This window comes from Ranitomeya variabilis, chromosome 8, assembly GCF_051348905.1.
Source record: "Ranitomeya variabilis isolate aRanVar5 chromosome 8, aRanVar5.hap1, whole genome shotgun sequence".
Taxonomy (NCBI): Eukaryota; Metazoa; Chordata; class Amphibia; order Anura; family Dendrobatidae; genus Ranitomeya; species Ranitomeya variabilis.
In genome coordinates, this window is record NC_135239.1 from 53,895,989 (window position 1) to 53,918,730 (window position 22,742).

The following is a 22,742-nucleotide window of genomic DNA, read 5'->3' on the forward strand; positions in this document are numbered from 1 at the left end:
AGCAGTTATCAAACTTTACAAGATCAAATTAAGTTTCCTACATTAAGAATTGCAATGTATCCGGAAAAAAAAGATGCTCTCAGGTCGATTCGTATGGGATACAATTTTTTTTTGTGCACCCATAGATTTGAATGGATGAATCTCATCAACGTAGAAAAGAAACTAGTGCATGTTGTGATTCGGTCTGTGAAAAATAAAGAAGGCTTATTTGAACAGTCCCATTGAATAACATTGGTCTGAGTGCTGTCCGCGTGACGCCAGTTTTTTCACGGACAGTACTCAAACCTGAAACACGATCATGTGAATGTGGCCTGAGCTAGGTTATTTTGTACACAAAAAAACAATTTTTTTTTTCGACTACCACCCTTGGCTCAACAAGGATTCAGCATGTTCTCGAGGTCCAGTGGGCCTTCCTGCCAGTGGCACATGTGTCACTGGTTCTGATCTGAATTGCTAAAAACTATCACGGTAGGCCCCCTTCACACCTCCAATTTTTATTTCCGTATGCGATCCGTTTTTTTACAGACACATGCACTCCCATTGTACTCAATGGTGGTGCGCACATGCCAGGCTTTTCACATGGACAGCGTTAGTGTGAACGACCTGCAGACATGTCAGTTTTTTTATGTGCAAGGCAGACAAAATGCATGTCGCACTCATGCACACTGATGACACACAGATGACATCCGTGTATCATCAGCATGACAAGTACCCGTGACTGGGAAAAAGCGGTAGAGTTAGCACTGTTCCCAGGTGCTGGGTACTGACGACAGCTCTGATCATTGTCGCCTGAGATCAGCACAACCAGGCGACAATGATGGGAGTTGTGTTCAGCATCTGGCGCCTGGGGACAGCTAACTGTACTGCTTTTCCCAGACACAGACGACACACGGATGTGACACACGGACAGCAAACCGATACATGGATGTCACATACGTACATATGGATGGCACACTGACCGCGGATCTCACCAATACTCTTTTTTCCAGTACAGGAATCACCAGGACATGTGAAGGGGGCCTTAAATTCAATAGTATTTTTTCTTGCAATTTGAAAGCTTTCCGTCACTGCCTTTTTATTATTAGAAAGGGTGCGGTCATATTTTTTATGTATCCTCAAAATAGCACTTGCTAATAAGCATAGTAAAGTAATAAAAATACACCAAAATTGTGTTCACTAAAATGTTTGAGGTTTTGCTTAGGTTTGAGCTCCATAGCGTCGTCTGGTAATCTATAAATGTAACAATAATAACCTTTCGTTTTTGCTGTTTTTGTAAACTTACTGATCCATGGAGATGTGCCCTAAGGGAAAACAGCTTTGCAATTTAACTCAAAACTATTTTCATTAAAGGAGTTATCCAGGGCTATTTTTTTTTTTCTATGGGCCTAAGAACTGACAGACAGGTAGTTGCTACGCACCTGCCTGTTGTGCCCGGCACCGATCTCTGCCTGCACACAACGGTCACAGACCACTCCTGCCGGCGATTCAGTGTCTTCCACTGACTTAATGTCCACAGAGCAGCGGCTTATCTTCCATTCTGCTCTCTTGATGGGGTGTGACTATCGACATCATGCTGATTGACAGCCGGCTCCCCGCTGCCTACCTGCGGGGTGCCAGCTGCCAATCAGCATGAAGTCGGCAATCATGCCCTGTCGACAGATCAGGCCGGTAGAGGGAGATCTGCTCTTTTGACGTGGAGCAGCTGAATTGCCAGCATAAGCAGTCAATGACCGCTTTGTATCAGCACCACGTAGAACAGGCAAGTAGTCTTGGATAATCCCTTTAGTATTTTTGAGTTTTCTTTTAGAATACATCTAAATTACGCCATTTGGTCATTTCTGAATGTGGTAATGTTGGATTTTTTATAATGATTTTTGTAATGTTTTTTTCATGGAGATACAACCTAAGGGAATGTGCATACAACATCGTTGATTACTTTTTATTCATCTAAAACTTCTTGTAATAACTTCTGTATAGTTAAAAAAAAAATCGACCATTTGCACTTAAACAAATTGGGTTTGGTTTTCTTTTTGCTTTTGTTTTTAGTATTGATTAGTAGGACTGTAAACCTCTTTCCTAAAGACAATATAATCTAACTAATTTGGCAGTTTTACTTTGCATTTTTGGTGGATTTCTCTGCAGGCCTTTTGAGCCTATAATTTTCTGCCCCACTAGTGCCAAAACCTGCATTCTAAAGGTAGATTAAATCCTATTTTAGATGCATGGTTCCTAAGTAACAGGATTACAGCACATGAACATTCTCAATTGGGTGGTCCCAAGTTCAAATATGCAGGTTTGTGAGATCAAAGACAAAAATAAGTGAAATCCTCTTATTTGACCCTTGACCTTGAACACTCTTGACCTCTGCAGGTTTGGCCAGCTTTCAATAATAAAATTATCCCTTGGTGATCTCTTGTGGTTCCTGTCAGAGTGTTAGTGCCTTTGTGTTAAGGAGTAACACCGAAACATGGAGTAAATAATGATTCTTCGGGTCTTCAACATTAGAACATTTTGTATGGTAAAAAAAAGAAAATGTAAAACAATTCACCTAAAATATTAACTTAACATATTTTTTTATAAAGTCTACAACTTTTATTTACCCAAATGAAGCCAACATATTTAGTTTTGGGGCTTAAAGCTGCTAATACCGTGATAGATGTCAGCTATTCCTTCTGACTACGCGATATAGTGTCAGGCTCACCTTGTGAAGTGGACCCTCTAAGCCCTAGGTGTGGGTGGGCACACAGACCCCGGACGTTGGTGCAGATGGCAGGATGACATGAGGGGAGTAAGGACTTGGCACACTGTGGAATCTCAGGAGTCGTAGGGCGGATGATGTGTATCCCAGCAGGGAGGAAAACAAATAAACATAGTATGGCCAGAAGGTGGAGGACAACAAATATGGAGGTGTAGAACAATCCCAAGACACAGATGTGTGTCAATGGGCCTTAAATAGGTCTAGGGAGATGATGGCATTGATCCTCTCCAGGTAACCTGCAAAACTCGTCATGGAGCACAACAGAGGGCAGTGGATCCAGGAGAAGGAAACTCAGCCCGAGATACCCAGGACAGATGTGTATGTATATACAGTGCCTTGCGAAAGTATTCGGCTCCCTGGAACTTTTCAACCTTTTCCCACATATCGTGCTTCAAACATAAAGATACCAAATGTAAATTTTTGGTGAAAAATCAGCAACAAGTGGAACATAATTGTGAAGTTGAACGAAATTTATTGGTTATTTTACATTTTTGTGGAAATTCAAAAACTGAAAAGTGGGGCGTGCAATATTATTTGGACCCTTTATTTTCAGTGCAGCAAACTCACTCCAGAAGTTCATAGTGGATCTTAAATGCATTAAGTTTAGTGGATTATCGTGACTTTTTATCAGTAATTGCAATAGGTCATAAGCTACCGTATTTTTAAAACGATTGAGCTCTCAAAATATCATCTATTTTGGGGACTTTTAGATCTAGAGCATGTTATTTTATGTTTTTTAAATCATTTTTATTTAGTATTATTATGATTTTTACCATTGTTTTACTTGTGGATTTAACACTTAACAGGGCTGTCAATTGATAAATAGTTATCAGCTATCCATAGGATAGATGATTACTTGCTGATCTGTGGAGAGCCGATCACTGGGATCTGCATCAGTTAGCAGCACATAGAATTTTCATCCATGATGGATTACTTTTACCCCTATTACAAGATGGAACAGCAGGTCGGACACCCGACCACCACTCCATTCATCATGCGTCTGATGGAACAAGCCAGTGCAGAACTCAACAGCCCCATAGATAATGAATGGAGCAGCAGTCAATCATGCTCCTTTTTAACAGGAATGAAAGTTCCTCATTCTTCCAATCATTGAAGGTCACAACACCCAGTCCCCCAACAATCGACAATTTATCACCTATCCATAAGGTGATAATTTGTTTATTTCCAAACAGACCCTTTTACCTCTCAGATGCTTTTTAAACCAGAAAACAGGTACAGGCTATTGTCAGGCTGATCCCGCTTTTAACGTGTTGGAAATGTTGGATTGAAGGAAGTATGTGGCTACAAAAATGGTGAAGATTAAGGGAGATAAATGACCCTTGTTCCTCAAAACATTTCCAAATCTACATAGAAGAATTGACCACTTGACCGGTATGACACCTGCTCGATGCTTACACCAAGCAAGATAATATGAAAAATTGCAAAAATTATTTTAAAAAATTGCTTAGCTATATAGTATTGTATTATTTGTATTGTCTTCTTTTGTGAAGCTGTAGATTTAGTATTAATAGTAGTAGTAAGAGAACATGTCTTGTTTTGATGCAGATATTGGGACCCAGGACCAAGGGCTGACCCTATAGATGACTTCAGATACATCTGGGGAGGCTTTGCTTACCTTCAGGACATTATTGATCATGGCATTATAAAGACCCACACTAACAATGACTTGCCGGCTGGATTATACTTACAGCAGATGCCATACCCCTGCTTCGTGGATGATGCGTGAGTGAGAACAAAGACTAAAAGTTCTAGACTTAATTTAATCGCTGGAGTGATGTGCTTGACATGTACAGTTTAGATGTTTGCACTTTGACCTTGTCTTTAGATAAGCTCATATTTTCCCAGCTCCTTTGCTACAAAGCATGCCTCCAGGGTCCTGGCAATTATTGGTTTTCTGTTACATCAAGAAAAGTTTTTTGAAAATGTTAGAAATGGACAAAACTAAATTTTAACTGTTAAGTCGGCCATATACATTACATGGCCATTGGAAAAACCATGCTTTGACCAATAGCTATCTCAACCAACTCTCCCATACACAGAAGTGCTCAATCGGCCGAGCGCTCCTGTATTCTCTATGAGAAAGCCGCCAACTGTCACGTCCACCAACAGCTTGTTTCAGGGAAAACAATGTGATTGGCCATCCGAAATAAGACATATCCAACTGACATCTGTCCCGATTATCAGTCGGCCGGCTCCTTCATCCACATTAGACAGTTGGCTGAAACTGTCGATATCATCGGATTCAGCCGACATTAGTCTACTGTGTATGGCGACCTTTACATTAGAGTATTATTTTTTGTCCACGCCATCGATCCTGTAAGACGTTACAAACAATGCATCACAGTGCAGGGCCTGTAGTAAAAGATGGTGACTTTGCCAGTTTTGGTTAGATAAGGGATGCCTTCAGAATACAAAAATGGTCATTTTCTCTAAGCGCATAACACATGATGATTTACATATAATGGCCACATAAGGCAATAAGAATTGCTTCATTTGTCACTTTCTTTTACTTGTTTGTCATCCCATTAGGGTCCAGTTGAAGGTTTGTAAAGATCCTGGGTATAATATAACCATGTGAAAGAGAAAGCAAGGAAATCGTTAAGAAATTATAGCCTAATAAAAGTGCCATGCTGTGCCCACCAAAATAATGCTATATTGTATCCAAAATAGAACACTAATAGACTAATTAACTTTATCCTGCACCCTCGCACAGTCTACTCCCATCTGCTAAGCACTATGAAGGAAACCACTGAACTTCTTACCCTACCCCCCAGCCCAGATAAATATTGTCATATAGTATATTAGACCAATATATGTAACGTGCCCTCTCTATCATTGGTAATTCATAACATTTTTACAAATAATGTGGGCTAAAATATAGCAAACATCGTTTGTAGTAACAGTAAGAATACATAAGAAAATTACTTATAGATTTTTGAGATTCCAGTAATCAGAGATTAAGCTGGATCTCAACAAATTATAGTGTCACTGCCCGGTTGGTTCATAGTTTTGGCTCGCTTCTTTACGTGATGGCTCACATTGTTTTCTGACTTTATAGAGATTTGTAGAATTCACAATAGACTCTTCTGTCGATAAAATTCAATATAGGGTAAACTTGCTCTTCTGAACCATTCTCTGATTCCTAACTTGTGTGTCATCACTAGCATTCAGAAATCAAAATAAGGGTTGTCTTATGGGTCTGCTGAATGACCGTACCATTACGTACAATTATGAATAGCAGGCTCTGTCTATTTTTTTCTTTTTACTTGTCAAACCTCGTAATGGAGATTTGCTTGGCTCTAGTTGACTGGTGTCCTACTCCCGTGTCTGTAAAGGTCCTCGAAAGTAGGGATGCTGAGGAAGCCTTACGCAGACTTACTCTATGGGGAGTGGTGATAGAATATTACCTTTCTGAGATAGCATCCTCTGAGAATGTGTCTCTGGTATACATTTTCTTTTTATCTGGTTTTGATTTATTAGAAATCTGAGTATATGATAAAAAGGGGTTGTCCCTTTTTAACTTTTGTTCCTCCACAAGCTCAGAGAAGTATAAAATGTCAAACTGAACTTTTACTCACCAACCCTGGGTCCAGTGCAACCTCTCCACCACTGTGCCAGTCTTTGTTGATCAGCAGAAGCGGTGACTTTGTTAGGTTTTCACTGCAGCCAATTACTAGGCTCAGCATAGCACCATGAGTGCAGTGATTGGTTGCAGCACTGTAGAAGTGACATTACTGCTGCAGCTGATCATTAAAGGCCAGAATAGCGGCAGAGAGGCAAGATCAAGGGAAGGTGAGTTTAGTTCAGCTTCTTAAAACTCTATGGAGTAACAAAAATTAAAAGAGGGCAGTGGCTGTGAAGCTTGAGTTGAGATCAGGGTGCTGCTGATTTTTAATTTTGAAATTTCCAACACATAGTAAGTTAAAGAGGTTGCCTACTACTTTTACATTGAAGCGCTATCCTCAGGGTAGGGCATCAATGTCTGATCGGCCCAGGTCCGGCACTCGGCACCACCGCTGATCAGCTGTTATGGCACCCATAACCACGGCGACACCGGACAGAGCTTGACCATCTACTTGTAATAACCTGGACTTGTTACTGCACAGCTGCCTCCTATTGAATTGAATAGGAGGCGGATATGCAGCCACTACAAGTAGACGGCCAAGCTCCGCAAGTACGTACTTCCAGCCGCTGCTGCCAGCACCCATAACAGCTGAACGGCTGGGGTGCTGAGTGCCGGACCTGGGCCGATCAGACATTGATGCCCTATCCCGAGGGTAGGGCATCAATGTAAAGGTAGCAGCAGACAACCTTTTTAAGAAAAGTGAGTAAAAAATGTAGTATACAAATATAATATAAGTACATACACTACTTATAAAACACGTGGTAAAGAAATGTTATGTTTTGAGAAATTCTTTTCAAGGTGAGACAAAATGAGCTCATCAACAGTTGGATTGGAATTTGACATGACTTTCTTGTTATGTCTGCATTTTACTGTCCTATCTGGGTGTAACTACACTAGAGAATGTTGCTTTACAGTAGTGAAACATACAAAAACATACTATTCAGATACCAAGGTGTTGTGCATATTTGTAGGTGGTGTCATATATATAACCTATGTTTGCAACCGATCTGACCTCTTACATAGAAAGGATAAAACAGTCCACTCAAGATCAACTTGTTATTTTATTTGCTGATCCAGAGAAAGGCAAAAAACCCCAATGTATATAGTATCTACTTATTGGATCTAATAGAACAGAAAACAGTCTGAGTTTCAAACGCAAGAATCAAGTAACGTACATGGGTCAGCCATAAGACTGAAATCAATGATAAGAGAAGTCAATATTGATTATTTCAATATGGTGGCTCCAGTCTAGAGTGTGAGAAGTCGTCAGCAAGTGAACTGTTAGGCCATGTGCACACGCTGCGGATTCAATTGCGGAACTTTCCGCAGCGGTTTTGATAAATCCGCACTGCAAAACCGCTGCGGTTTTTACTGCTGATTTGTCGCGGTTTTTATTGCGGTTTCCGCTGCGGGTTTTCACCTGCAGTTTCCTATTTGAGCAGGTGAAAAACCGCTGCGGATTCCGCACAAAGAATTGACATGCTGCGGAAAATAAACCGCTGCGTTTCTGCGTGTTTTTTCCGCAGCATGTGCACTGCGGATTTCATTTCCCATAGCATTACATTTGTACTGTAAATGCATGGGAAACCGCTGCAGATCCGCAGCTGCGGAAACGCTGCGGATCCGCAGCAGAATCCGCAGCGTGTGCACATACCCCACGTTATTGGAATAGATTAGAGGCAGGACAATGGCAAGTATGTGGAACCAAGCGACCTTGACAAGAGCTATGTTGCGACATCTGAGCTAGAGCATCTCCAAAATGGCAGGTGTTGTTTGGTATTCCAAGTAAGCAGTGCTCAGTTTCTAAAAAAAAGTTTCAAAAGACAACTGGGGAACTCAGCCTGCCTTGTCTAACCCAACAGAAAAGCTGCTGTAGTTGAGATTGATAAAAAAAAATTCAAGGGAATCTGTTTTGTTGTACATACAGTTTGATCTTTGAACAGTATGGTATAAAGATGGAGAAAATGAGCAGAATGATATATGGGTTTGTTGGAAAATTTCCTGAAAAGTAGGACGAGTGTCATGCGAGTACAATGCAATTTTTAGCAAGCAACATCCGTACAAGTTTTTAACATCAGCTTTTACATATAGTAATTTTCTATGTTATTTATAGCTAGTTTTCTAAGTAATAAAGCAATCTTATATACAGATACATTAAAAGGTGTTTAGCCTTTTTAAACCTATTAAACAAATACATTTTTTTTTTTTTTAAATGACGTAGGTTTCCACTTATTTTTTAATACCCAGCTGAGGGAAAGCAGAAAGCTTGGGGCTGGTGTTATTATTCTGGGAAGGGGCCACGAACCATGGATCTTCCCAGCCTATTAATAACAGCTCACAGCTGTCTGTGTATACTATACTGGCTATTAATAAGGGTGACCACAATAAAATTACATAGGGCCCTCACTATTTTTAATGCCAAGATAAGGCTAAGCAGACACACATACAGAGAAAAGAGAAAGCTTGCAGCGTGAGAACCGGCAGTAAATTCACACGCTGCGAGCGATGACGACAGTAAGGGTACTGCAGTTCATTGGCTGTGACCTGCGGTAATCTTACTGACATCAGCCGCGTCGTCGCAGCAGCTGGATTCACACACTACTCTCAGTTTGGTCCACTGAGTGGTCACATTACTGATGTCACCACTTATCACTGCCTCTGGATGTAGCACAGTCAGAGATTGTTGTGGGACCTCCTTGTTATGGATTTATGGCAGACCCGTTTGGATTATTTTACTTTTTAATAGTATTAAATAGGTTAAAGAGGGTCGGGAAGTGCTTTTTGCAATTAAAGTACTTTGTATGTGTGTTATGTTTCTTTTGACTACTGAGTTAGTAATGAGAGTGTCTTATAGATGCCTCTCCATTACTAACCACTGGGCTTGATGTCAGCAGACATTACACAGCTGAGATCAACCCCAAAACCATTACCTCGATTGCCAATGCACAAGGGAGATTGGGAAGAGCCCAGGCTAAGCACCAGAATTGACGCATCTAGTGAATGTGCCATTTCTGGGGTGATTGAGAGCTGGTGTTATTAGTCTGAGAAAGGTTCAATATCCATTGCCCCTTACAAGCCTATTAATATCAGCCCACTGCTGTCTGCTTAGCCTTTGCTGGTTACTACAAAGAGGGTAACTCAACATCTTTTTTGTGTCCCCCTTTTTTTAATAACCAATAAAGGCTACACAGGCAGCTGTGACCTATTATTAATAGGCTGGGAAGATCTATGAATAGTGGCCCCTTCCCAGAATAATAACACCTACCCCCAGCTGTCTGCTTTAACTCAGCTGGTTATTAAAAAATAAGGGGGATCCCATGCTATTAAAAAAAATATGTTTATTTAATAGGTTTAAAAAAACTAAACACCCTTTAGTGCCACATGAAAGGCACTAGAGGTTGCTAGTTTATTACATATAGGGGGCTTATGACATTAAATATATACAAGACATCCTGTTTATTTTATCTATTCTATCCATCATATGAGCAGAGTAAATTATAGATAATTTCCATGACCAGTAACAATGGCTCATTAGGGCTTGTGATATATTATTGCACACCTTTTTATTTTCTCATTTCAGCTTCATGATAACACTGAATCGGTGCTTTCCAATTTTCATGGTGTTGTCATGGATATATTCCATCTCCATGCTGGTGAAAGACATTGTTCTAGAGAAAGAACTGCGTCTGAAAGAAACCATGAAAAACTTGGGAGTTACTAATGAAGTCATTTGGTTCACATGGTTCATAGACAGTTTTAGTGTCATGACTCTTAGCACCTTTCTCCTGACCATTGTCATTGTGGTAAGTGACAATCATTGTTATGTTGTTGGTTGTGTAAAACTTTTTTTTTTTTTTTGCAAGACATAAAGTTTTGTTATCTGGTGCCTGCTGTGGATAGAAGCAATGTGCCGCACTATTTATCCAGAGGTGACACATTGTATTGCCGCAGCGCCACCTACTGGAAAAGTGGCGGCCAATGTATTTCCTAATGAGCATCTGAACATAAATGGTCCAGGAGCATTTCACAAATACATCTGCTTTCTCATACAATGCTCTCAAACTCTTCAGAAAAATGCGATTACATTTACTAAGATGCAGCAGGATTTCTCTACCATTGACTTAAGAGCCTCTGCGCTCGTCAAGTTGCTGCAGACAATTCTGCCCCCAAAACTTGTCTCTTGGCAGGAAAAATGCTGCTTTTTTTCATGCATTTTTATACTTTTTTATGCTTTTTTATCTCATTGATTAGAATAGTACAAAAATTCTGGAAGAATTGACACGCTGCAGATGTGCAACTGCTTCAAAAGATCACAAGTTATCTCCCATCCAGTCATTGTCAATGGGACTGCTGGAAATTGCCAAGTGCTGCTTTCTCTGAAAGTTCCATAGACAATGAATGGAGTGCAGCTTCAGTATGTTCACGTCTGCTCCATTCAAAATTAGGCTCTATATAATCTACATTTTCAGGGCTACGGAGCCCAATTCTCAGCTTTGGACGGGGGGTCCCAAAGGTCAGACCGCCAACAATCAGCCAGTTATCTCCTAAAGATAGGGAATGACTTGTGATTTTGGAAAAAACTTTTTAAGTTGTCACGTGCCAAGCTGTATATGAAGAATATTGTCAAAAAATGAGTTTAGATGTTTTTACTTCCCTGAAAGAGATCTATTCAGATAATACATATTAGCAAATTGTTATTTTTACAATATGATGTGCTTACCTAAAACCTTAAAGGGATCCTGTCACCATAGAAATGCTGTCCGTTCTGCAGGCACCATGTCATAGAGCAGGGGGAGAGGAGAAGATTGATATATAGTTTTGTGCAAAAGATTCAGTATAACCTGTGTTTAAGTCTTTTAATCCTCTGCTTTTTCTGGGATTTCCGGTCCAGTGGGCGGTCCAATCAGTGACTGACAGCTTTCTATGCATAAGTGTGCATAAAGAGCGCGCTCTCAGTCACTGATAAGACCGCCCACTGGACCGGAAATCCCAGAAAAAGCAGAGGATTAAAAGACTAAAATACAGGTTATACTGAATCTTTTGCACAAAACTATATATCAATCCGCTCAGCTCCCCCTGCTCTATGACATGGTGCCTGCAAAATGGACGGCATTTTCCTGGTGATAGGATCCCTTCAAGCTCTAACCAAAGGTGGCGCTATAAAAGAGTGTGGTGTTTAGAATTCTTGACAGTTTAGTACAATCAGTATTATAACAGTAATTTCTGCTTACTGGATGGCATTATCATGCTGATTGTGCTAGATTCTGTACATTAGCTGCCTCATACAGTGGGGAAAATCAGTATGTGATACACTTCCAATATTCCAAGTTTTCCCACCTACAAAGAATGGAGAGGTCTGTGATTTTTATGGCAGGTCCACTTCACCTGTGAGAGACAGAATCTGAAAACAAAAACAGAAAATCACATTGTATGATTTTTACATAATTAATTTGCATTTTTTTGCATGAAATAAGAATTTGATATAATAGAAAAACAGAACTTAATATTTGTCACAGAAACCTTTGTTTGCAATTACCGAGGTCAGACGTTTCCTGTAGTTCTTGAGCAAGTTTGCACACACTGCAGCAGGGATTTTGGCCCTCTCCTCCATACAGATCATCTCCAGATCTTTCAGGTTTCGGGGCTGGCACTGGACAACATTGAGTTTCAGCTCCCTCCAAAGATTTTCTATCGGGTTCAGGTCTGGACACTGGCTAGGACACTCCAGGACAATGAAATGCTTCTTACAGAGCCACTGTTAGTTGCCCTGGCTGTGTGCATTAGGTCATTGTCATGCTGGAAGACCCAGCCATGAGCCATCTTCAATGCTTATACTGAAGGAAGTATGTTGTTGGGCAAAATCTCGTGATACATGATCCCATCCATCCTTCCTTCAAAACGGTGCAGTTGTCCTGTCCCCTTTGCAGAAAAGCACCCACAAAGTATGATGTTTCCCCCACCATGCTTCATGATTGGGGCGGTGTTAATGGAGTTGTACTCATCCTTCTACTTCCTCCAAATGCAGTGAGTGTAGCTTAAACCAAAAAGTTCTATTTTGGTCTCATCTGACCACGTGACCTTCTCCCATGCCTCCTCTGGATCATCCAGATGGTCATTGGCAAACTTCAAACGGGCCTGGACATGTGCTGGCATGAGCAGGGGGACCTTGTGTGCCGTGCAGGATTTTAATCCATGACGGCATAGTGTATTACTAACGGTAATGTTTGAGACTGTGGTCCCAACTTTCTTCAGGTCATTAACCTAGGTCTTCCATGTAGTTCTGGGCTGATTCCTGACCTTTCTCAGAATCATCCTTTCCCCACGAGGCGAGATCTTGCATGGAGCCCCAGAACGAGGAAGATTGACAGTCATCTTGTGTTTCTTCCATTTTCTAATAATTGTGCCAACAATTGTTGTCTTCTCACAAGCTGATTGCCTATTGTCCTGTAGCCCATCCCAGCCTTGTTCTGGTCTACAATTTTGTCCCTGGTGTCCTTAGACAGCTCTTTGGTCTTGGCCATGGCGGAGAGGTTGGAGTGGGATTGATTGTGTGAACAGGTGTCTTTTATACAGGTAACGAGTTCAAACAGCAGCAATTAATACAAGTAATGAGTGCAAAGTAGGAGGGCTTCTTAGGGTATGTGCACACGTTGCGGATTTGGCTGTGGATCTGAAGCTGCGGAATCGCAGCAGTTTTCCATGCATTGTACAGTACCATGTAAACCTATGGAAAACCAAATCCGCAGTGCACATGCTGCGGAAAATACCGCGCGGAAACGCTGCGGTTTATTTTCCGCAGCTTGTCAATTCTTTGTGCGGATTCCGCAGCGTTTTACACCTATATCTTAATAGGAATCCGCAGGTGTAAAAACGCAGGTGAAATCCGCACAAAAACCGCAGGTAATATGCAGGGCGTTTTAACTGTGGATTTTTCAGAATCTGCATGGAAAAATCCACACACGAACCCGCAACGTGTGCACATAGCCTTAAGGAAAAACCAACAGGTCTGCGAGAGCAAGAATTCTTGCTGGTTGGTAGGTGATCAAATACTTATTTCATAAAATGCAATTTAATTATGTAAAAATCATACAATATGATTTTCTGGATTTATTTTTTAGATTCTGTCTAAGAGTACCTACAATTAAAATTACAGGCCTCTCCATTCTTTGTAGGTGAGAAAACTTGCAAAATTGTCAGTGTATCAAATACTTATTTCTCCCACTGTATATGGCAGGATAGTTTATAAGAACGATATTAATTTCTATGCTATACATTACACTAAAGCACACGATATGGAGCATTGTGCAAATTCGGATTATCAGATTTCCTAAGGAAACGACTCCTGTAGTTATCCGGGATTATCACTGCTTTGCACAGGACTGCTGCCTGTGTTTTACATTCTGTACGTGCTTTATCAGCCCTGTCAGATCTGACAAGAAGAAGCGTAATTGGAGCTGGATCAGGGTATGTGTGCTGGAATGTAAAGAGCGCATTTCCCCACAGTTGAAATTCTTGGAAAATGTAGAGCTTGTGGATACATTCTCAGTCATTCATGCAGTACAGATCAGGCCATACATGTCTGCAGATACACCCAAGCGATAGGAGTCAATTGTTAGGAAAAGCAGCTTTTATAGATGCCGCCCCTAGTGATCATACAGGTGATTCTCACATAATTAGAATATCATCAAAAAGTTAATTCATTTCAGTTCTTCAATACAAAAAGTGTAACTCATATATTATATAGAGTCATTAGAGAGTGATCTATTCCAAGTGTTTATTTCTGTTTATGTTGATGATTATAGGCTTACAGCCAATGGAAACCCAAAAGTCATTATCTCAGTAAAGTAGAATAATTAACAAAAAACACCTGCAAAGGCTTCCTAAGCGTTTAAAAGGTCCCTTAGTCTAATTCAGTAGGCTCCACAATCATGGGGAAGACTGCTGACCCGACAGATGTCCAGAAGGCAGTTATTGAGACACTCCACAAGGAGGGGAAGCCACAAAAGGTCATTGCTAAAGAAGCCGGCTGTTCAGAGTGCTGTATTCAAGCATATTAATGGAAAGTTGAGTGTAAGGAAAAAGTGTGGTAGAAAAAGGTGCACAAGCAACCGGGATAACCGCAGCCTTGAAAGGATTGTTAAGAAAAGGCCATTCAAAAATTGGGGGGAGATTCCCAAGGAGAGGACTGCTGCTGGAGTCATTGCTTCAAGAGCCACCACACACAGAGGTATCCAGGCCATGGGCTACAAGTGTCACATTCCTTGTGTCAAGCCACTCATGACCAATAGACAACGCCAGAAGCGTCTTACCTGGGCCAAGGAGAAAAAGAACTGGACTGTTGCTCAGTGGTCCAAGGTGTTGTTTTCAGATTAAACTAAATTTAGCATTTTATTTGGAAATCAAGGTCCCAGAGTCTGGAGGAAGAGTGGAGAGGCCACAATCCAAGCTGCTGGAGGTCTAGTGTGAAGTTTCCACAATCAGTGATGGTTTGGGGAGCCATGTCATCTGCTGGTGTAGGTCCACTGTGTTTTATCAAGACCAAAGTCAGCGCAGCCATCTATGAGGAAATTTTAGAGCACTTCATGCTTCCCTCTGTCGACAACCATTTTGGAGAAGGAAATTTCATTCTCCAGCAGGACTTGGCACCTGTCCACACTGCCAAAAGTACCAATACCTGGTTTAAAAACAACAGTATCACTGTGCTTGATTGGCCAGCAAACTCATAACTTAAACAAATGTAATTACTTTGCTAATTACGATGCATATACAAAGTACATTATATTTATTTAATCTAAACCTATAATACTTCCATCTATACTCCACTGTGCAACCTCCCCGGAAAAGTCAGATTAATTTAGGAATTTTTCTAACATAATCCCTATGGTATTGTTTTTGTAGCTACCTGGTGTGGCCAATTAGGAAACAATTAAAAAAATGTTTTTTTTCTTCACAAACTTATTATAATGACTTTCCTCAATAGCAACAAATCTTTAATTGACCAGTTATTCAGAATAGCACCGTTGTTCTTCAATTTATAACAGAGAACTATTATATGGGTTTTATCTATCGCGTGTATACAAGTCTACCAGATTCCTCAAATACATCCAATGAGTTGTGTTCTGTGCAGGACGTTCTGCTTTCTTTCCACTCCTTTCTTATCTATAATGTGTCAAAATCTCATTTTCCCCCATTCTTTTGTGTTCCATACAAAAACAAAAAATCTCCTGCTGATAGGTTTTCCTTTTCTGTTTGCAGGGTGGCGGAGTTCTTCACTACAGCAATCCCTTAATCCTGTTCCTCTTTCTGATGGCTTTCACGCTGTCCACCATCATGCAAGGTTTTCTCATGAGTGTCTTCTTCTCTAAAGCCAACCTGGCAGCCGCCTGCTGCGGAGTTATTTATTTCACACTCTACTTGCCGCACATCCTGTGCTTTGCTTGGCAGGACCGCATGACTTTCAAATTGAAAACTATGGCAGTACGTCCCCGTGTGGCTTTTCATAGCACACAATCATTGCTGATTTTTAGATTTTGCAAAAATAAAGCTGTACCAGATACAAGTTCTTTGACATTAGACAAGTCAATCATTATATTGTTTCTAATTCCTCTTATTTGTGCTTTGCATTTGTTTTGCAGAGTCTGCTGTCACCGGTTGCTTTTGGCTTTGGAACTGAATATTTATCCAGATATGAGGAGCAAGGCCTTGGGTTACAGTTTGGCAACATACAGAAGAGTCCGGTGGAGGGAGATGAATACAGCTTCCTATTCTCCATAATCATGATGCTTTTTGATGCTTTTGTCTATTGGATTATTGCATGGTATATAGACCATGTGTTTCCAGGTAAGCAGCTTGGTGAACTATAGGACAAATTTGTATTTACATGGTAGACAAATCGAAAACAGCGGCAAACCCAAATTATTCTAGTGGACAAATATATGTGTCCATTGAAGTGAAACAAAAACAGTTTAGACCGCACCAACGCCTCTGTAAATTAGCTGACACTGCTCACCTGCAGTGGAGGTCTAGTCTCTAGATACGACTGACCCGTAGAAGCGCCCGTCAGGCGCGAAACGGCCGTCGTCAGACTTGCCGCACTCAGAATCTCAGCACCCCCGGCCGTGAAGATTTTATTGTGAGTAATAAATTTACCTGTCTCGGAAGATCGGTGAGTGCTGCCTCTTTTCTCTTCTGGTTTGAAATATATGTGTCCTCTGCTCTGTGTGTCTTGGACGCAGTCGGTGACAGTTTTGCTGCCCTATGGAATCAGGGTCAAACTGAGCTGTTAGTTTGGTGATTGACAGCTTAGTCATCCAATCTAGTGAATGGGAGTGCTGAGCTGTCAGTATTTTGATAGACAGCTCAGCCTTCCAATTTGAGACTGGGAGGTGCTGAGCTTCCTTTAGGTGTTCCCTGTTCTGAGTGATTACCTAGCTACTTAGCTAAGCTGTCAGTCCCAGACCTCTGCCGGTCATTGCATTTACTCAGTGGTGTATGTTTGCCTTGTATTTCAGTGCTCTGTTTATTGTTTTTATGATGCCAGACCTTGGACATTGATCTGACCATCCATTTGCCTAGCCCCTTTGGTTTGATCCGCTATCTTCCTGATATTTTGACCTTGGACCGTGACCCGACTACACCTTTGTCTTTCACCTTTAGTGTACGATGTGCTCTCTTGGTATCTGGCTCCGGAATGTTTGACTATCCTTCCTCACGGCTTGTCCGTGTGTAGTGAAAAATGTCAGAATAAAAGTAAATATTTGGTTAATATGTTGCACAGAAATAAATAAAAATAAATATAAGTAAATATATGGTTAATATCTTGTATATAAATAAATCAAAATAAATATAAGAAAATATATGATTAAATTCTTGTAAATACATAAATATAAGTAAATATATGGCTAATATCTTGAATATAAATTAATATAACTAAATATATTTAAGTAAATATATGGTTAATATATTGTAAATAAATATAAATTAATAAATATAAAGTAATATATTGTTAATATTTTGAAGATTGATTAGAAGCACTTCACCTTCATATTAAATAGTTTAGGTTTCTGCTAGCAGTGCATGGGTTAATCTGTTCAGTTGAGAGCTCCTGGAGGCCTTTCTGCTTTGATGATCTTAGCTTTTCAGTGTTGGCCACTCCCCTCTGCTATATATACTCACCTCTGGCAAGCATGTATTGCCAGTGTTAGTTCTACACTGCCTGGTTAGAGCTGGATGTGTTGGTTGTTTGTGGAGGTGTTTTGGAGTGTTTTTCAGACTACTGCATGATGATTTGTCTGTTTGCATACACTCATCCTCTCCTATTTGGTTTTTCCTCCTTTACTTCCTAGTGTTCCACTCTTTTGTTTGAGTGCATATTTGTATTATTGATTTTTCATTTATCCCTGTACGTCTTCCCTTGTTAATCTGGTTTTGTGTATTCATATACACAACAACTCCACGATTCCCTGGGTGGTGGAGGGGAGAGATGAGGGCTGATTCAGGTGCCTAGCAAGGCACGTGGCCTCGGCATCTTCATCATAAGAACTAATGTGGGGAGCAGGGATAGCTAGGGCGCCCATAGCTTTAGTGATAAGGAAGGAGCCCCTAGCCCCAGGATATCTTGCTTCTGTGCCGTGACAGACATCCTGCCAAACATTTGCATATGCATACAGACATGGTCCCATGGGACATCCTATATGCTCAGTCAAGAACATCCATTGGTCAATCATACACACAGAAGACATTGCACCGTGGACTCATGGGGCATCACAATGCCATTCTTTAAACCCACTGCTTGAAAGTTAATAACATGTGACTAAAACCTCATCTCGCATGTCATTAATGTTCTAGTGCTGGCTGCTAGGCCTTCTGAGAGCTGAGGATCAACATAATGTGATGCAGCAAGTTTTAAAATTATTAAAAAGATAAGTAACTTTTTTGCTAGTTGAGCAGCTCTTGGCGGCACATAAGAGGGAAGCTAATTTAAATAATGTGATAGTGAGCCAGTTCTGTGCAAACCAACAACTATGGTTAGTGCTATATATTTTAAATTAAAAGGTTAAAACATTATGTCAGCAGTTGTGATTGGGCATGTTGTGCTCCATGTGCTGTTGCAATCAAAATTACTCAACTCCCATTGCAAATTAGGTTTATTAGCCAAATTTATAGACTTTCTGCTGTTTGCAATAAACCAATCTTAATCGCTCAACACAACTAATATAATAAATGGTTCCTCCAAATTCCACACAAGATTCCAATTTAAATGACTACTGCAGGCTCAGGATGATTCAGCCCCTTCATGGCAAGCGTCTTTAGTACTTACTAGATTACTTTTGGCTGTTATGACTTGCCTCACACATGATGCGTAGCCAGATATCAGCTTCTGGAAGCGTTCCTGACAAATTTTAGCCCATTGCTCATGTCCAGTTCACAAATATTGTTGGGTTGCCAATAAAGTGGTCCAGAAACTTAAGAGAAGGGATCACTGTCTCACATAAACAAGGAAAAAGGATAAAGATATAGTTGGAAACAGAGTTCACCAGTTCAAAATTATGGAAGCATTGATTAAATGACCTGGATATAGCAGAAAGAGGAAGTTGTCACCATCTGCCACCGGATTTCTAAGTAGGTGGGTGGTCAAAACCCTCAAGTGACTACAAAAGACCTACAAGCTCTGAGATTTCAGTTTTCACAGTAAGATGCATACTAAATGCTGAAGTTTTCCATTCCTGAACTCCAAGACGTTCACCTCTACTGACCCAAAAGCACAAAAATATTCGCGTTCAATATGCTCAAAACCCTATATACCCTATAAATAATCCACAAAAGTTTTGGGATTATTTTCTATACAGCAATGAAACAAAACTGTAACTTTTTCATGTTTAATCTGGTTTTTATTGAAAAGAACTTCAAAACAAACAAGGAACAAAGGATTCAACAACATAAAGTATTGAGTACAAAAAGAAATCTCATATACAACTGTATATCAAGACCTGTAACCAACAAGTCCCGAAATAGTATAACTTTCAGCTCAAAATCATTTTCAATCAAGTCCAACAAGATCTGAAAAGAAAAAAAAAAATCCATAGCGGATGTAGGTATCCCCCATCCAGGGACACTGTAGGACCTTTGGTGATACATATGAGGTATCCTCTGAAAGAGAGCGACCCAAACAAGAGGAGCTAGGTCACTCCAAGTAATAATGGTATAAACACGAACGGAAAGAATGAGACTAAGAAGAGGAATATGAGGGAGGAGAGAGGATGAAAAAAAAGGGGGGGGGGAGGGGGAGGAACCATGGAGTCTGATATAGAAGGGGGCAACTTGCACCCCTATAATGACGTGCATCTAACCCGTATTGTTCAATCTATCTTCCTTATGGCTTAGAAAAGAGGGATTGAAAGTCCTGAGTCCATAAACAAAATCCAAGGACTCCAGACCTGCAGATATTTCTCCATTGAACCGTTAACCTCAGCGGACAATTCCTCCATACTTTGAAGGCTGGTCATCTCCTTGACCCATTCAGACACACTAGGAGATTGGGAGGATTTCCAATGTCTCGGGATCACAGTGCGCGCAGCAGTTAAGCAGAATCTTAGGAGCCCCTTTTTCTGGAAGCGAAACGAGCCCGGGAGGATAGATAATAAAGCCACCTGGGGGGAGTTGGTCACCAAATGACCACTAATGGCTTGATAAGCGGAAAAGACAGAATCCCAAAATGGCTTAATAAGCTTACATCCCCACCAAATGTGTAGCATGGTACCTCTCTCTACTCCACAACGCCAGCACCTACCGGAGACGGAGGGAAAAGCGGCGTGTAAGACATCAGGACAGCGATACCACCTGGTGAGAATTTTGTAATTCTTTTCCTGTGCGGCACAGGCAATAGAGAATTTATGTGAACATACGAACTCCTTCCTCCACTCTGCCTCCGATATAGCAACTCCCAACTCACCCCACCACCTCTCCACATACTTGGGGAACTTGTCTTTGGTATTTTGGTTCAAAAGAGCATATATTAAGGAGACAGCATGTGCAGGTGGCGACCCCAACAGGAAAAGCTTTTCAAACGGCGTAGGAAGGGAGGAGTATGAGCCTGCGCCCTCTGGAGACGAGAGGAAGGATTTTAGTTGGAGGTATTCCAACCAATCAGAAGGGCCCCCTCCCTCTAACGGCTGCACTGATTCGAAAGCGGGCATGGCCAAGCCCTTGAGGACATGAAAGCATCTGGTATTGTCCCCTCTCTCCCACCCAAGAAAATGATCCCTCTCCACCCCCGGGGGAAACTCCGGATCAGAGAAGAGAGGCGTAAGCGGTCCACTGCCTAAGGACAGAGAGCCTCTGTGGGTCTCCAGATCCCATCCTCTAAGTGTATCTTTAAGGAGGTCAGCTTCAGAACTGAATTGACCTCTACTTTTAGGGCTGATCCAGGGAAGGTTATGGAGTGGAATTGTAGAGCTAATTTGTTCTATTCCCACCCATTGTTTGTCTGAACTGTGGAACTGCCAGTCTAGCATGCGTGTCAATAGCGCTGCTCTGTGATACAATTTGAAATTCGGAAGACCCGCGCCCCCTGAGCCTTTGTGCCTATATAAAGTACCCATGCCGATCCGGGGACTACCACCCCCCCACACAAATCTCGAGATGGCTGTTTGGATTCTGGAAAAGAAAGAAGGAGGAGGAATTAGAGGAACTGTCTGGAAAATATACAGGAAACGAGGAAGTACATCCATTTTTATCGCATTTATACGGCCGAACCATGAGAGCTTCCGCTTATCATAGCTACCTAAGTCTTTCAAAGTCTTATCCAAAAGGGGTTGGAAGTTTAAAGAATATAGTTTAGTATGATCTGTCGGGATGGTTACTCCCAAGTATCTTAATGCTGTTTCCTGCCATTTAAAGGGAAAATTATCTTTAAGATGTTGAACTTCATCTCTAGATAAAGTTATATTAAGGGCCTCTGATTTAGAATAATTCACTTTAAAATTACTAAGATGGCCAAATGTCTCAAATTCTTTGACTATGGAGGGGAAGGAAATGCGAGGCTGTGATATAAACGTGAGAAGGTCATCTGCATATAAGGCCGATTTACATTGACCTACCCCAACTGGAATACCGTGAATGCTGGGGTTCTTTCTAATGGCTATTGCCAGATGCTCCATTATCAATACATACAAGAGAGGGGACAGAGGACACCCCTGCCGTGTACCGTTGTTGATGTGGATAGGGGAGGACAGGAACCCATTAACCCTAACCCTAGCTGTAGGGCCCCTATATAGAGAGAGAATCTTCTCAATAAATTTGGTGCCCAGGCCCAATTGATGCAAGGAAGCCGACATGAAGCTCCAACTGACCCGGTCGAAGGCCTTCTCTGCGTCAACCGAAAGCAAACACAATGGGAGCGATCTGGACCTCGCCCGAGCCATCAGGAGAAGAGTTTTATATGTATTATCTCTGGCCTCTCGGCCCTTGACAAACCCTACTTGATCTGTATGAATAACCCCGGGTAACAAAGGTGCCAACCTATTAGCCAGGGCCTTCGAAAATATTTTGATGTCCACATTAATCAAAGAGATGGGTCTATAATTGGAAATTAACAATGGATCTTTCCCTGGTTTTGGTAAAACGCTGATGTGGGCCTCCAGGGACTGGGGCACGAATGGGGATCCCTCTGACACAGAACTAAAGACTTTTGTTAGGAAAGGGACAAGCTGTTCGCTAAATACCTTATAAAATGTTGGTGTGAACCCATCAGGCCCTGGGCTCTTTCCCACAGGATTTGATTTAATAATGGCAGAAATCTCTTCCTCTGAAAAGTCCTCCTCCAGAGAGTCTGCGAGTTCAGGATGGACAGCTGGAAGGGCGTTTTGTCTGATATAGTCATTTATTTTAAGGTGAAGAGATGAAGCTGTCATGTCCCTGAATTGTCCCTTAATATTATAAAGGTCACTATAATAAGCTCGAAAGGATTCGGTAATTTGGGTTGGATCCTGTGTGTGGGCCCCCCCGATCTGCATGATTTGTGGGATATAACTAGTGTCCTTTCTGGGATGTAGCACCCTAGCCAATGCCCTGCCACATTTATCTGCATGTTCATACATAAATCGATGGAATCTGATTTTTTTGACGGGAATATTTTTGATCCAGTAAGACCCTAAGCTCCTCCCTTGCTTTTAACAGGTCCACGTACACAGAAGAGAATAAAGATTGGTTATGTGAGGATTCCAATATATTAATCTGCTGGAGCAGACTGGAAATTAGAGAGGCCCTTTCTTTTTTCAATCTAGAGCCATGCTTAATCAAAAGACCCCTTATAACACAGTTAAGTGTTTCCCACTGGTT

General features: G+C 41.2%; 1 protein-coding gene across 1 annotated transcript in view; it reads left to right on the plus strand.

The window, feature by feature from the left end:
* The window catches only part of ABCA4 (ATP binding cassette subfamily A member 4), a 218,507-nt gene that overhangs the window by 118,039 nt on the left and 77,726 nt on the right, over positions 1-22,742 (plus strand). The window contains exons 14-17 of the mRNA XM_077277785.1: positions 4,325-4,501; positions 9,985-10,207; positions 15,660-15,881; positions 16,040-16,244. Of these exons, the coding sequence (XP_077133900.1) occupies positions 4,325-4,501; positions 9,985-10,207; positions 15,660-15,881; positions 16,040-16,244 (827 nt within the window). The remainder of the gene's footprint in view (positions 1-4,324; positions 4,502-9,984; positions 10,208-15,659; positions 15,882-16,039; positions 16,245-22,742) is intronic.